The sequence below is a fragment of the Dendropsophus ebraccatus genome, chromosome 6, assembly GCF_027789765.1.
Source record: "Dendropsophus ebraccatus isolate aDenEbr1 chromosome 6, aDenEbr1.pat, whole genome shotgun sequence".
NCBI classification, from domain to species: Eukaryota; Metazoa; Chordata; class Amphibia; order Anura; family Hylidae; genus Dendropsophus; species Dendropsophus ebraccatus.
This window is the reverse complement of record NC_091459.1, coordinates 121,952,181-121,966,818: the sequence shown is the minus strand read 5'-3', so window position 1 is coordinate 121,966,818 and position 14,638 is coordinate 121,952,181. Positions and strand designations below refer to the sequence as shown.

At 44.2% G+C, this 14,638-nt stretch overlaps 1 protein-coding gene across 5 annotated transcripts in view; it reads right to left on the bottom strand.

Moving 5' to 3' along the window:
• Positions 1-14,638, bottom strand: part of MSRA (methionine sulfoxide reductase A) — a 244,834-nt gene that overhangs the window by 73,912 nt on the left and 156,284 nt on the right. For all 5 annotated transcript variants that reach the window (XR_011363697.1, XM_069975808.1, XM_069975807.1 and 2 more), the window contains one exon: positions 5,669-5,773. Coding sequence is in view for 4 of the 5 variants with exons in the window: in XM_069975808.1 (XP_069831909.1) it covers positions 5,669-5,773 (105 nt within the window). In the remaining variant the exon portion in view is untranslated. The remainder of the gene's footprint in view (positions 1-5,668; positions 5,774-14,638) is intronic.

Genomic DNA, 14,638 nt, shown 5'->3' with positions numbered 1-14,638 from the left:
GTACATATATAATTATATACATGAGATATCCAGGTTATACCAGCTGTTCATATATAATTATATACAGTCGGTACGGAAAGAATTCAGACCCATTTACATTTCAAAATAGTTTGTTTTTATGCTTATTAATATACACTCTGCACCCCAAAAATAGTAAAGTAGATATTTTTGCAAATGTATTAAACTAGAAAAACTTAAATACCACATGGTAATAAGTATTCAGACCCTTTGTTCAGTATTGAGTAGAAGCCTCCTCCCTTTTGAGCTAGTACAGCCATGAGTCGTCTTCGGAAAGACGCAACATGTTTTTCACCCCTGGATTTGGGGATCCTCTGCCATTCTTCCTTGCAGATCCTCTCCAGTTCCCTCAGGTTGGATGGTGAACGTTGGTGGACGCCATTTTCCAGTCCAGATGAAAAACTCTTCCAGAGTGCTCTGGACCTCAGATTGGGCCAAAGGTTCAACTCCCAACAAGACAATGACCCTAATCACACAGCTAAAATATCAAAGCAGCGGCTTCACAACTGTGGCCCTGTGACCGTTCCTGACTGGCCCAGCCACAGTCCTGACCTCAAAAGGTGCTTCTACTCAATATTGAGCAAAGGGTCTGAATACTTACGACCATGGGATATTTTAGTTTTTCTTGTTTAATAAATTTGCAAAAATATCTACAAGTGTTTTTTTCTGTCAAGATGAGCGGCAGAGTGTACATTAAAGAGCAAGAATTTTTTTAACTTTTTGAAACTTTTTGAACTAAAGTGAGAACTGAGAACTTTTTTTGAACTTATCAAATGACTGCAATGAAAGAAAGTGTGAAACATTTAAAGGGGTCTGAATACTTTACAGCACTGCACAGGAGATACCCAAGTTATACCAGCATGCTCCATATCTCTATAAAAAGGAGACATCTAGTTATACCAGCAGATTAACAACCAATCAGCTATCATTTTGGAGTGGTAGGCTAGGAACAGACACGTGATTGGTGGCTGTTAGTAATCCTTATAGTATTACAGTAGATCACTGTCAGTATTGGCTCCGCATGGCGGTAGGATACCACTGAGCATTAGCGGCTGTCGTGGTAGAATGGGGGCGCTGCTGCTTTTCATGCGACTGCAGCTGTTCTTTACAGGGAGAAGAAAGCCACATCTGCTTATTAACAATACAATGTAATTTCCAGCGTCTAATTATATGCAAATGATGAATTCTTTATGTATCAGCTAAAAACAGTACAGTCCTCGAAAAAGTGTCTGCTGATAATAAATACTGTAGGGGATGGTGGTGGAGGCACCAGGACGCGGCCATTAATCTTCTCCATCTCCTCGGCTCACAAACTGTGCAGCTAGTGACTGCCTGGTGCTGCGGCGGGGTGGAATATTCTAGAGAGAGACACTGGAGGATAGATCACTAATATAATCCCTGCAGCACAATAGATAAAACATCAGACTGGTGAGGTTTATTCCAGGAGGCCTTGTAGACTGCAGCATGTAAGGGACTTGGTGGTCTTCAGAAGGTTTCCACTTCATGAACACTTAGGGGGAGATTTATCAAACATGGTGTAAAGTAGAACTAGCTCAGTTGCCCCTAGCAACCAATCAGATTCCACTTTTCATTTTCCAAAGAGTCTGTGAGGAATGAAAGGTGGAATCTGATTGGTTGCCTGGGGCAACTGAGCCAGTTTCACTTTACACCATGTGTGATTACTCAGTTGCAGCAGTGCACACGGTTGTGTACAGGGGCGTGTACGGCCACTGGCCAATCAGCATCCACCTTTATTGGGCCAGTCTGTGCAAACTAGAGGGACAACTGACATCACTTCCTGCATTTGGTCTCTTTTTTGCTGTTACTAAAGACCAAATGGCCTTAGTGACAGAGCCTTGATGCAGTTTTCTAGTAAGTGAGACACCTAGTGGCCAAATTTATAACATTGCATTTTATTTAGAAAACAGGCTAATTGGATTAAAAGCAGCTATCCGAAGGTACAAGGGTTTGGGGGGGGGGTCAGATTGTGGGTACAGAGTCGCTTTAATATGGTGGTTTTGGTGGTTTCCTTACAGGAGCCACCCCTTGGCTGTATCCTTCCCGGCTAGTCCTGTGTTTTGAAACTCTTTGATGAGGCTCCATGGCTCTTCTTTTGCATACACACAGAGTATATGACAGATTATTGAAGCCAAAGTCAGGAATGGATTTGAAAAAAGGAAAAATTTCAATCTTTCCTTTATGACCTGTTTTCTGTTTATAGTCTGTTCCAGGCTTTAGCTTAACCCCTTAACGACACAGGGCGTATATTTAGCGGCCGGCTATTAGCGGGCACGGTCCAATCGCCGTGCCAGCTAATAAAGTAATCAGATGCAGCTGTCAAAGTTGACAGCTGCATCTGATTACTTATGCAGCCCGATTCTTGGAGGTCTAGTGGTGGAGATCCCGGATGAGCGATCTCCCTGTCTGCTGCCGGCCGGAGTCTGCGGTTGCTTCGGTTGCTTCCGGCTGCAGCAGCCATAAGCAATCGAGTTCCTATCTCTTCGATCTATGCTGTATTACTATATACAGCATAGATCAATGAGAGATCAGAGTGCCTATACTAGAAGTCCCCCAGGGGGGCTTCTAGTATATTTGCAAAAGTAAAAAAAAAAAAGTGTTAATATTAGTAAAAAAAAACCCCTCCCCTAATGAAAGTTTGAATCACCCCCCCTTTTTCCATGTTATAAATAAAAATAAATAAATAAACAAACATTTTTGGTATTGCCGCGCGCGAAATCGCCCAAACTATTAATTTATCACATTCCTGATCTCGCGCGGTAAACGGCCTAAGCGTAAAAAAAAGTGCAAATTTGCGCATTTTTGGGTTGCATCAAATCCAGAAAAATTGTAATAAAAAGCGATCAAAAAGTCGCATATGCGCAATCAAGGTACCGATAGAAAGTACACATCATGGCGCAAAAAAATGACACCTCAAACAGCCCCATAAACCAAAGGATAAAAGCGCTATAAGCCTGGGAATGGAGCGATTTTAAGGAACATATATTTGTTAACAATGGTTTGAATTTTTTTACAGGCTATCAGATACAATGAAAGTTATACATGTTATATATTGTTTTAATCGTAACGACTTGAGGAACATATATAACAAGTCAGTTTTACCCCAGGGCAAACGGCGCAAAAACACATACTACCCAAATAAACAAAATGCGGGGTTTTTTTTTCAATTTCACCACACATTGAATTTTTTTTTGGGTTTTGCAGTGTGCTTTATGAAAAAATTCAGCCTGTCATTGCAAAGTACAATTAGTGGCGCAAAAAATAAGGGCTCATGTGGGTTTCTAGGTGAAAAATTGCAAGTGCTATGGCCTTTTAAGCACAAGGAGGAAAAAACGGAGGTGCAAAAATTCAAGTTGGCTCTGTCCTTAAGGGGTTAAATGATCTGTTTGTGTAACAGGGCATTAAAAGTTGCACACTGTTAAAATGCCACTTTGCTCTTTAAACACAGACACACTAATTCATCCATTAGACCCCAGGAAGAGGGCCATAGAGGATTTTTACATGCAGCTGTCATGTTTTACAGCTGCATTTAACGGTCCTAAATAGCGGTGGCGGCAATCGACAACGCTCAACTCCCCTAGCGATGAAATGGCATAAATATACCTCATCCGTCGTTAAGGGGTACTCCACTTAAACATAACTTTTGATATGTTGCTGCCCATGGTGAGACTAAGAATTCCTTCCATACTTGTAATTATCTATTTGGTCTTTTTTCTCCCAGTTCTCAGCTGCTGCTATTTGCTGAAGACACAAAAATCTGTATGTAGGCCTTACGCTCTGTCTCCCCCTCCTCCCCTTCCCTTCTGAAACAGCTGATGTAAACAAGTCCTTGGCAGGCTTTATTTGCAACATTGTAGCTTCTTTGTAATCCTGGAAGGGTTATTCTGATGTCAAGTTGCTGATGAACTGACTGTGATCGTACAAAGATTTTTGTGTCTTCAGCAGAAAGCAGCAGCTGAAAACTGCGGGGAGTAGACTGAATAGATAATAAAAAGAATGGAAGGAATTGTTCGTCTAACCATGGGCAGAAAAATATCAGAAGTTTGAGTAGAATTTGAGTGGAATACCAATTGTAGTTATCTTGGTGGGTTATTGACCACCACGTCCACCTTCATACAACGTTGTAAAAAAAAAAGGGATTGGTTTAAAAAAAACATGATAAGTTAATTCCTAAAACGGAGATTCAAACAAAATCATTGTTAAAAAAAAAAACAGATGAAAGTGTGTAGTGTTCATATATACCACATCCATCTGCATGGATAAGAGCATGAGCTATCAAAAATGCTAAAACAAAGGCCGTGCAATACTTAGCCATTGGCCACAAATGTGTAGGAAATGTATGCTACATGCCACAGACATCCACCATGCTGGCAAAATGCACATTTTCTGAGAGTGCAAAGCATAAAAGTAATAGAAATACCTAATAATGAAAACAACCACCATCACCAAACAATCACCCTCACTTTGCAACAATATATTTATAAGTAAAAACTGTACGACAATTCAAATTTGAGACAAAACTGTGTATTCAAGTAGAATGTATTGCTGATAATAAACATAAGACACTATGGGGGAGATTTATCAAACATGGTGTCAAGTGAAACTGTCTCAGTTTCCCCTAGCAACCAATCAGATTCCACCTTTCTTTTTCCAAAGAGTCTGTGAGGAATGAAAAGTGGAATCTGATTGGTTGCTAGAGGCAACCGCGCCAGTTTTACTTTACACCATGTTTGATAAATCTCCCCTACTGAGTCTGTCTACCTATAAGTACTGTAAAGGTAATGTACTCTGTGTTAAGAAAGGTGGCTTTCATTGCCCCATATTGCATTCATCAGTACCAGAGTTAGAGTACCATATCTACCGGGCTGATAAACCATTAAAGGTCCGGGTGTTACGTCTGTAATATGGGAGCAATACTGCGTCCATATTACACCCACCTCAAAGTGGCCACATATTAAAAGTAAGTTTTATGGCTTTGGGTTCAAATGTTTTTCTAAATCTATAAGTAATTTTAACTGAATTCATGATTGTCTGTGTGGTGGGAGTGAGAGGTACAACTTATCTGACCCCTGAAGTGATCGACAGTCATACAGAGATAGAAGGAGGACTGTACATAACGTTTCTCCCTCCTGTCTCTTCACAGCCACTCCCCTCTGACTTCCATCCTCCTCCTAGATTTCTGCTATTCATCACCTGTCTGAACGGTGCACAGGTGCCTTAACGATCCAGCTCATATGCAGTGTTCCCACAGGTGATGAATAGAGAAAATTGTTCTAGGGGCATTCCTAATGATGAAGAGGGCGGGGAGGAGGGACGGAGGGGTGTCGCAATCCTAGGACATGGGTACTCTAGGCCACTCCAATTTGACACAAGGCTGCAAGTTTAAAAGTTGTTTTTTTAGGACAATAATTGCAACACCTGCCAAATGGACGCTAGGACAAATTATGGGATTAAAAGTAGCTATAAGAAGGTACAAGCAGTTTGGGGGGGGGGGGGACAGATTGTAAGTGCAGTCATTTTACTAATAGACAATTCTTTATACAGCATGTAACCATGTATTGTGCTTTCAAGGTTCTCCATTGGTCCATTGATCTAGGATGTGACTATGAACACAATGAAGTCCCGGCTATACCTTGTGTTGGGTCATGATTCTCCCAGAAGACCTTGAGTAATTTGTCATAGCTGATCTTTTCTGGCTCATAGACGACTCGAACCACCTCTGCATGGCCTGTTTTCCCTGGAAGGAGAGAATGAAAGGGAATCATATAATAATATGATATCATATAACACATCATCCAGTGTGATTATACACAAATAGTTTTGAGCGAGCACTAAAATGCTCAGGTGCTTGTTACTCGAGTAACCAATCCCATTTAAATCAAAGGGAGACTCAAGCATTTAACCAAGTGCTCCCTGCTCGGTAGAGAAGAGGGTGCATGGATCACCTTCAAGTAAACGAAATGTAAAAAGATTAGAATGAAAGAATGCAATAGGTTACTGCAATAGGACACATTAGAACTCCGGCGGTATGCCGTCAATTGTGCTGACATCATTGTATTTATTAGTATTATATGTTCTGTTACATCACTGTGTCATAGTCATAAAGTAATGGGGCATATAGGATACAAAGCTAGAAAGTAAAACAATAAGATAGCAGATGCTCGGGTGATGTCACACAATTCTCTATCGAAGAAAATTCTCCAAAGCTAAATCTTCTTCAAAATGATGTAGACAGCTGTTTAAGTTTTCTTTTAGTATGAAGAAAGGCTTTTAGTTAAACTTGAGGAGTGTGAGGAGGATAAAATGAGAAATATGAAATAATAAAAGAAGAATTAGACTGGCGGGCCAAGGACTAAAAAGTGTTCTTCCATACAACCGAATCTTCACCCGTTTGGTATTGGGGCCTTTAGTCAGTAGTACTGTACCCTCTGGCGTCACGTCCATTCGGCTAGAGCCATACTTATTACACTATTATATAATCCATAAAGCAAAAACTTGAAAAATATTTTAAAAAATAACTCGTGCTCCCTGATGCTTTTTCTTGACACTGCTTTGTTTCCCTTATCAAATATGTTTTTTAAGACACTCAAAGCAAGCAATTTACCGGCAAATTGTTACTTTGTGTCCTGAGGATATACAGCTTTTTTTTTTTTTTACATGTCATATGTTGGGCTCAGAACAATTTTGCTGAAAGACTGGTAAGTGAGTGTGTTCCTTCAACAAAAATCAAAACACGCTTTGGTCTGAATGCCGGACGAACAAAAGAAATTGCGGGTTCAGTTTATTGTTAACAATGGAAAGCAACCCTTTGTTTTCTTATGTACTTTTATACTTCATGTACAATTTTTTTTTTAATTCTTGGTTTGTGTTTACTTTGGAATCTGGATAAACAGTCAATTACCTGTTGGCAAAAAAAAACCTCTCTAAAGAATCTACAAATCTCTAGGTTTTTTTTTTTTTTTTTTTTTGCAAGACACAACTCCTGCCAAAGCACCTGTGCAAACAGTAGGACACTATGAGGGCCCTTAATGTCTGCTCCTGCTGCGGTTCCTGAAAGAAATTTCTAACAGTGTTCATGATTCATAGACTAAGTGGAGTTCAATAGCCCATAAACACACATAAATTTTAGGGGTCCAAATGTCTATCATCCAATGGTTCGACTTAGCATTAGAGATGAGCGGTCCTAGAGCACGCTCGGATCTGTCCGAATCCTGATGTTCGGCATGGATACAGCCATAGGCTGTATGTATGTTTTTCAGGACTCCCTCGGATTGCATCCAACGTCTTCAAGCACTGCTAATCGAGTGTTGAACGCCAGGGTTCGGACAAACCCGCGCGTGCTCGAGGTTTGCCCATCTTTATTTAGTATCAACCAGAATCAAGATTTGGATAGTCCACGGGCCAACAAAATGGAAACCCTACACCTCTGGGTTTTAGTTTTTCAAACCTACAGATTTATTAATGTGACTTTAAAGGGGAAGTCCGGCAAAAATTTTTTATTAACGTATTGTATTGCCCCCCAAAAGTTATACAAATCCCCAATATACACTTATTATGGGAAATACTTATAAAGAGATTTTTTTCCCTGCACTACTGCATGACTGCTTCACTTCCTGGATAACATGGTGATGTCACTTCCTGGATAACATGGTGATGTCACGACCCGACTCCCAGAGCTGTCGGACTGTGGCTGCTGTTGAGGATGATGGCAGGGGGATGCTCAGTGTTCCTCCAGTGCCCTGTGTCCCTTCCATCATCCTGTCCAGCAGCCACAGCCCGCACAGCTCTGGGAGTCGGGTCGTGACATCACCATGTTATCCAGGAAGTGACATCACCATTTTATCCAGGAAGGGACATCACCATTTTATCCAGGAACTGAGGCCTTGATGCAGCAGTAAGTGCAGGAAAAAAAGGCACTTTATAAGCATTTACCCCTATTAAGTGTATATAGGTGGGTTATATGGGTATATGGGTTTTAAAATAGTATTTTAGAATATATCATTAAAGGTTATGTTTTATTTTAACCATCTACATGTCTGGGAGTGCTGGATCAAACATCCCTGTTACCGCTTCTATTGTATATAGGTGGTTTGTATTGGGGGGGCAATACAATACTTAAATATAAATTTTGCTGAACTTCTCCTTTAATAACTCTGGTGGGTTTCACACATGATAAAACTATTCTGGAACCATTAATGACCTACACTCATAGCATCCTAGACATTTATTATGTTATGTGTTCAGGTCAGTTAAGCCACACTGGGCCCAAAGTTGTGTCCATAATACATTTAAAAGAGTCACTGTCATTAAAAATAACTTCAATGTCATCAGGCATGTCAAAAGTTATTGATCACAACGGGTCCAACTGCGGAGATCCCCCTGTGATCAGGAGATATCGCTGGGGAGAAAGTGCGGCAGCAGCTTGACCAACCTCCTGGTTGCTTGTAAATTCCAATAACGTAGCCTCATAGACTTAGACTGCCAGAATTAGCCCTTTGGGAGATACAGCCGGGGAGTGGATCACACAGCTCTCTCCTAGGCTAGATCTTCGCATGAGACCCACTGAAATCAATAACTTTTGACATTCTGAGTGTTCAGACCTGTACCGATCATGAGAGCAAGCTGGGAGAAGACCATACTAAGTGAAGTTCTCTCTCGACGAGTTGGACTCCTAATGTAAGTCTATGGAACCTGACTCTTTCACTGACAAAGAGCTGGAAGCGGACTGAGCAACCAGCTGACAACAAGTTACAAGATGAGGGGTAAGGAACATAAGTTGGGCCCCACCCTTCCAGTACCTTTTGTAATGTAAAGCAACAGTCCAAGTAGGAGGTATGATTTGGACTGGCAACCATTTTAAATACGTATACCCGCCATGCTTTAGGTTATCAGTTATACTCAATATTCCCACCCCATAGGGTCTGCTTGTTGTCATATGGTCTGCTTATGACCATGACAAAAGTATTTCACTTAAAGTTGCACAAAAGTTAGAACAGCCGAAAGCAAATCCGATTACATCTGCAGAACGATATCTGTGGTTGGAAATATTCAGAATGCTGCAGCTTCATTTTCTGTGCAGTAATATTGGTGGCAAGCCAAGCAATCCTCCCGAACATAGGGTCAACAGAAGAAGATCACAATCAATTTTCTATGGGATTCATGAAGTGAATCTAATGCAGAAGACCTTCCGTTTCTGCCTGAGCTACAATCAGCCTGGAATTTTACTGATATTATTCTAAATTGTTTTCGGCCTTCAATTGCCGCGAGGAACGTGACTGCGATATTAAACGTGGACTTCTCCTCTGCCAAGGAACGCGTGTTGGGAAGTTGCAGCATCTGTCTATAGTTGCTAATGAGGGGCGATCTTTTTGTTGCCTCTGAAGCTACAGCTGTGAGTCATGGTATGACCTGGTTTCTATGATTATAACCTGACATGAACGTCATGATAGAATCACATATGGTGGTATTCAATCTATTAACTTCTAAGTTCTTGATGTTTTTTCTACAAAATTTACCCAACCCTACCACCCAGCACCATCCCATCTGCATCCTAGTCATATTGGTTCTCTGTAGATTTATTATTATGATCTTTTTTTATGACTTTGTCAGGCAGAGAAAGGCAATAAAATCGGGGACAGGTCCTATAACATAGGAGAATCAACACACTAAAGGTTTGGGAAAATTATGAAGAAAAAATGGGAAACATTATGGGCACAGAAGTGGTATCCTGTGCCTGAAAGCACAAGGTACTGTGGAGGGTTTCTAGGCCTTAGGGGGCATGGTTGGTTCCCTTTAAAGGATACCTGTCACCACACTTGCCAGGGTGACAGGCTCCCGAACCCCCGTTAGAGCGCCCTATACTTACCTAATCGCGCCGGGTCCCGCTTCCTGATGCGGTCGGGTCACAGAGATTTCAGCTCCCGAAGCCCGGCGCACGCGCTCACAGGAGAGTCCGATGCCCATAGAGAATGACGGAGCATCGAACTCCCCATTCATTCTCTATGAGCTGTGTGCACGCGCGCCGGGCTTCGGGAGCTGAAATCTCCGTGACCCGACCGCATCAGGAAGCGGGACCCGGCGCAATTAGGTGAGTATAGGGGGATCTAGCAGGGGGTCAGGAGCCTGTCATCCCGGCACGGGGGGGAGGGGGGGGGGTGACAGGTCCTCTTTAATGCCTTTCATAAAAACGCTATACACTTAAAGGGAACCTGTCACCATGAAAATGCTTGATATATATTAATGGGAAAAGATTCAGTATAACTTGTAATTTATTGATTGAAATCTCTGATGTTTCCATGCTAAGAAGTCTAGTCCATTGCATGACACCGCCCACTGGACTCCTTAACGCAGAATGATCAAGAATCAATCATGTTACACAGTTAAACTGAATCATTTCCCACAGCAATATATAGCAATCTGCTCAGATCTTCCTGCTCTATAACATGATGGTGATAGATTAGATTTCAATTAGCAGGTTACAGCTGCAGTGTTACAGCAGTGACAGCTGCAGTGCCTCCATAACAGTGACAGTTTATTTTCCTATTATAATGCTAGCTGTTGTCCCTATATTAATGACAGAAACAAAATGGGGTAAACCACGGTACAACCATAACAATGACAGGGATGTGGGATCCGCACCTCACACATTACAGCATCTGCTGCTGGTACCACAGGGGACATCACAGGGATATGGGATCCTCACACCTTACAGGGTCTGCAGCTGATACCACAGGGGACATCACAGGCATATGGGGTCCTCACACCTTACAGGATCTACTGCTGATACCACAGGGGACATCACAGGGATATGGGGTCCGCACCTCACACCTTACAGGATCTGATGCTGATACCGCAGGAGACATCACAGGGATATGGGGTCCTCACACCTTACAGGATGTTGCTGATACCACAGGAGACATCACAGGGATATGGGGTCCTCACACCTTACAGGGTCTGCAGCTGATACCACAGGGGACATCACAGGGATATGGGGTCCGCACCCCACACCTTACAGGATGCTGATACCACAGGGGACATCACAGGGATTATGGGGTCCTCACCTCACACCTTACAAAATGCTGATACCACAGGAGACATCACAGGGATATGGGGTCCGCACCTCACACCTTACAGGATGCTGCTAATACCGCAGAGGACATCACAGGGATATGGGGTCCTCACACCTTACAGGATCTGCTGATACCACAGGTGACATCACAGGGATATGGGGTCCTCACACCTTACAGAATGCTGATACCACAGGAGACATCACAGGGATATGGGGTCCGCACCTTACAGGATGCTGATACCACAGGAGACATCACAGGGATACGGGGTCCTCACACCTTACAGAATGCTGCTGATACCACAGGAGACATCACAGGGATATGGGGTCCGCACACCTTACAGGATGCTGATACCACAGGGGACATCACAGGGATATGGGGTCATCACACCTTACAGGATCTGCTGCTGATACCACAGGAGACATCACAGGGATATGGGGTCCTCACACCTTACAGGATCTGCTGCTGATACCACAGGGGACATCACAGGGATATGGGGTCCTCACACCTTACAGGATCTGCTGCTGATACCCAGTGACGGTCTTTGGCACCAAGCACCCCAAGCGATCGCTTGGGGCCCCCAACATCCAGGGGGCCCCCACGCCCCGCTCTTGTGCTCAAGACCGCTGGACAGGGCCGCTGCCCCGCTCACTGCTGCCATCTGAACTGTAACTATAAGCACTCGTAATGAGCGCTCATCGTTACATGCAGCAGAACTGACAGGGCGGGAGACATTGGCTCCCTTCCTGTCAGTCACTCTTGTGGCCGCAGGAAGTGTTTTCCCTGCGGTCACAAGTGGCAGCTTTGTCCTTGTGGTGCCGGCGCTCCAGTGACATCACTGGAGCATCGGCGCCAGGACAAGGGGAGCGCGGCCTCTTGTGATCGCAGGGAAAACCCTTCCCGCGGCCACAAGAGTGAAGAGAAGAGGAGACGCCCGGACCCAGGTGAGTATAAGTGTTTGTTTTATTGTGTTATATACTATATGGGAGGAGGAGCACACAGGGGTCTGTTTAACTGGGGGAGCGCACATCAGGGGTCTATATAAATGGGGGGAGCACACAGGGGGGGCTATATAACAGGGGGAGCACACAGGGGGGCTATAGACTACTGGGGCTTCACAGAGGGGTCTATATACTACTGGGGGCAGCACACAGGCGGTCTATATACTACTTGGGGCAGCAGAATGGGGTCTATATACAACTTGGAGAGCACACAGGAGGTCTATATCCAAGTGGGGGAGCACACGGGGGGGCTATATACTACTGGGGGAGCACACAGGGGTCTATATACTACTGGTGGGGCACACAGGAGGTCTATATACTACTGGGGGAACATACAGGGGGTCTATATACTACTTGTGAGGCACACAGGTGGTCTATATATAACTGAGGGAGCACACAGAGGTCTGTATACTACTGGGGCAGCACACAAGGGATCTATATAATACTGGTGAGGCATACAGGGGGTCTATATACTACTGGGGGAACCACACAGGGGGTTTATATACTACTGGAGGAGCACACAGGGGTCTATATCCAAGTGAGGGAGCACACAAGGGGGCTAAATACCCCTGCGGGAGCACACAGGGGGCCTATATACTAGTGGGGGAGCACACAGGGGGTCTATATACAACTGGGGCAGCACACAGGAGGTCTATATACTTCTGGGGGAGCACACGGGGGGGGCTATATATAACTGGGGGAACACACAGGGGTCTATATACTACTGGGGGAAGCAAACAAGGGGTATATACTACTGGGGGCAGGACACAAGGGGTATATACTATTGGGGGCAGCACACAAGGAGTATATATTACTGGCGGTAGCGCATAAGGGGTATATACTACTGGGGGCAACACACAGCGGTCTATTGTTTTGGAACGCATGTCAAGGGGGGGCCCCAGACATTACTTCGCTTGGGGCCCCAGAAATACCAAGACCGCCCCTGCTGATACCACAGGGGACATCACAGGGATATAGGGTCCTCACACCTTACAGGATCTGCTGCTGATACCACAGGGGACATCACAGGGATATGGGGTCCTCACACCTTACAGGATGCTGATACCACAGGAGACATCACAGGGATATGGGGTCCGCACCTCACACCTTACAAGATCTGCTGCTGATACCACAGGGGACATCACAGGGATATGGGGTCCGCACCTCACACCTTACAAGATCTGCTGCTGATACCACAGGAGATATTACAGGGATATGGGGTCCGCACCCCACACCTTACAAGATCTGCTGCTGATACCACAGGAGACATCACAGGGATATGGGGTCCTCACACCTTACAGGATGCTGATACCACAGGGGACATCACAGGGATATGGGGTCCTAACACCTTACAGAATGCTGATACCACAGGAGACATCACAGGGATATGGGGTCCTCACACCTTACAGGACCTGCAGCTGATACCACAGGAGATATTACAGGGATATGGGGTCCGCACCTCACACCTTACAGGATGCTGATACCACAGGGGACATCACAGGGATATGGGGTCCTCACACCTTACAGGACCTGCAGCTGATACCACAGGGGACATCACAGGGATATGGGGTCCGGGCCTTGATAGGTCAGAGCTGGGGAACAGATGAAATATTAGGCAGGTGGTTTTAATGTTATGGCTTCTTGGTGAATGTAATCCTTACCGTTTGCATTACATATTCACTAGGATCTAATGACACTGTTGAGGCACTTAGTTCCTTATGCCTCAGCTCCACTGAGTTCAGTTGACAAGCCCACATTAAACACAATCTGTTCATAATGACATCTTGCATAGGTCTCTACAAATGCTTCAGTGGCCTCATCCATCCTTAACATCCTAAAATAAGTTCCCTCTCTACAATTAAGACGTCTTTGCCCTATTGTTTGCACCGGAGCGGGCGTCTTGGCCTGTAATAACACAATGTGTGGCTGTGAATTAATGCCGTGCGTAATCACATTCATCAACTTTACGCTAAAGGCTTCCATTTTCTAAACAATTTTGGGCTTAATATCTTCAGGATGGACAGACGGTTCTATTGATTTAGCATCTGGCTCCTTCCAAGCTGAAGATAAAATTGTTAGGCCGGGGCTAAGGACGGGAAAGAGAAAAAAAATGGCTTCCTGCTAGAGATGGAGATAAAACCTGGACAATTAAAACCAGGCTGGAGCTCGGCAAACGGCGTTCAACTTTTCAATGAGCGGCATGTTATTAACATGTACTTACGGAAGCAATAAGTAGACCACGCGTCGCGCTTAAGTACCAGCGAGCATCTTATCATTGAACTTGGAACAGCTGCACTTGCCATATGTGGAGCGTTCACACAACCATTATTCCAGCCCTCTTATTAGATGAGCACCAGGCAGGGGGAAAAAATGGGACGAAAATTAGACGTACTGAGAGGCAACTCCCATCCAGTCATCAACATCTCTTCCAGCAAGTGTAAGACTCGCACTTATACAGGCAGCAGCTGCCGAGAGGAGATTTCTAAAGAAGGCAATGAAATATACACAGAGTAGATGTAAATGGACGTAGCAGAG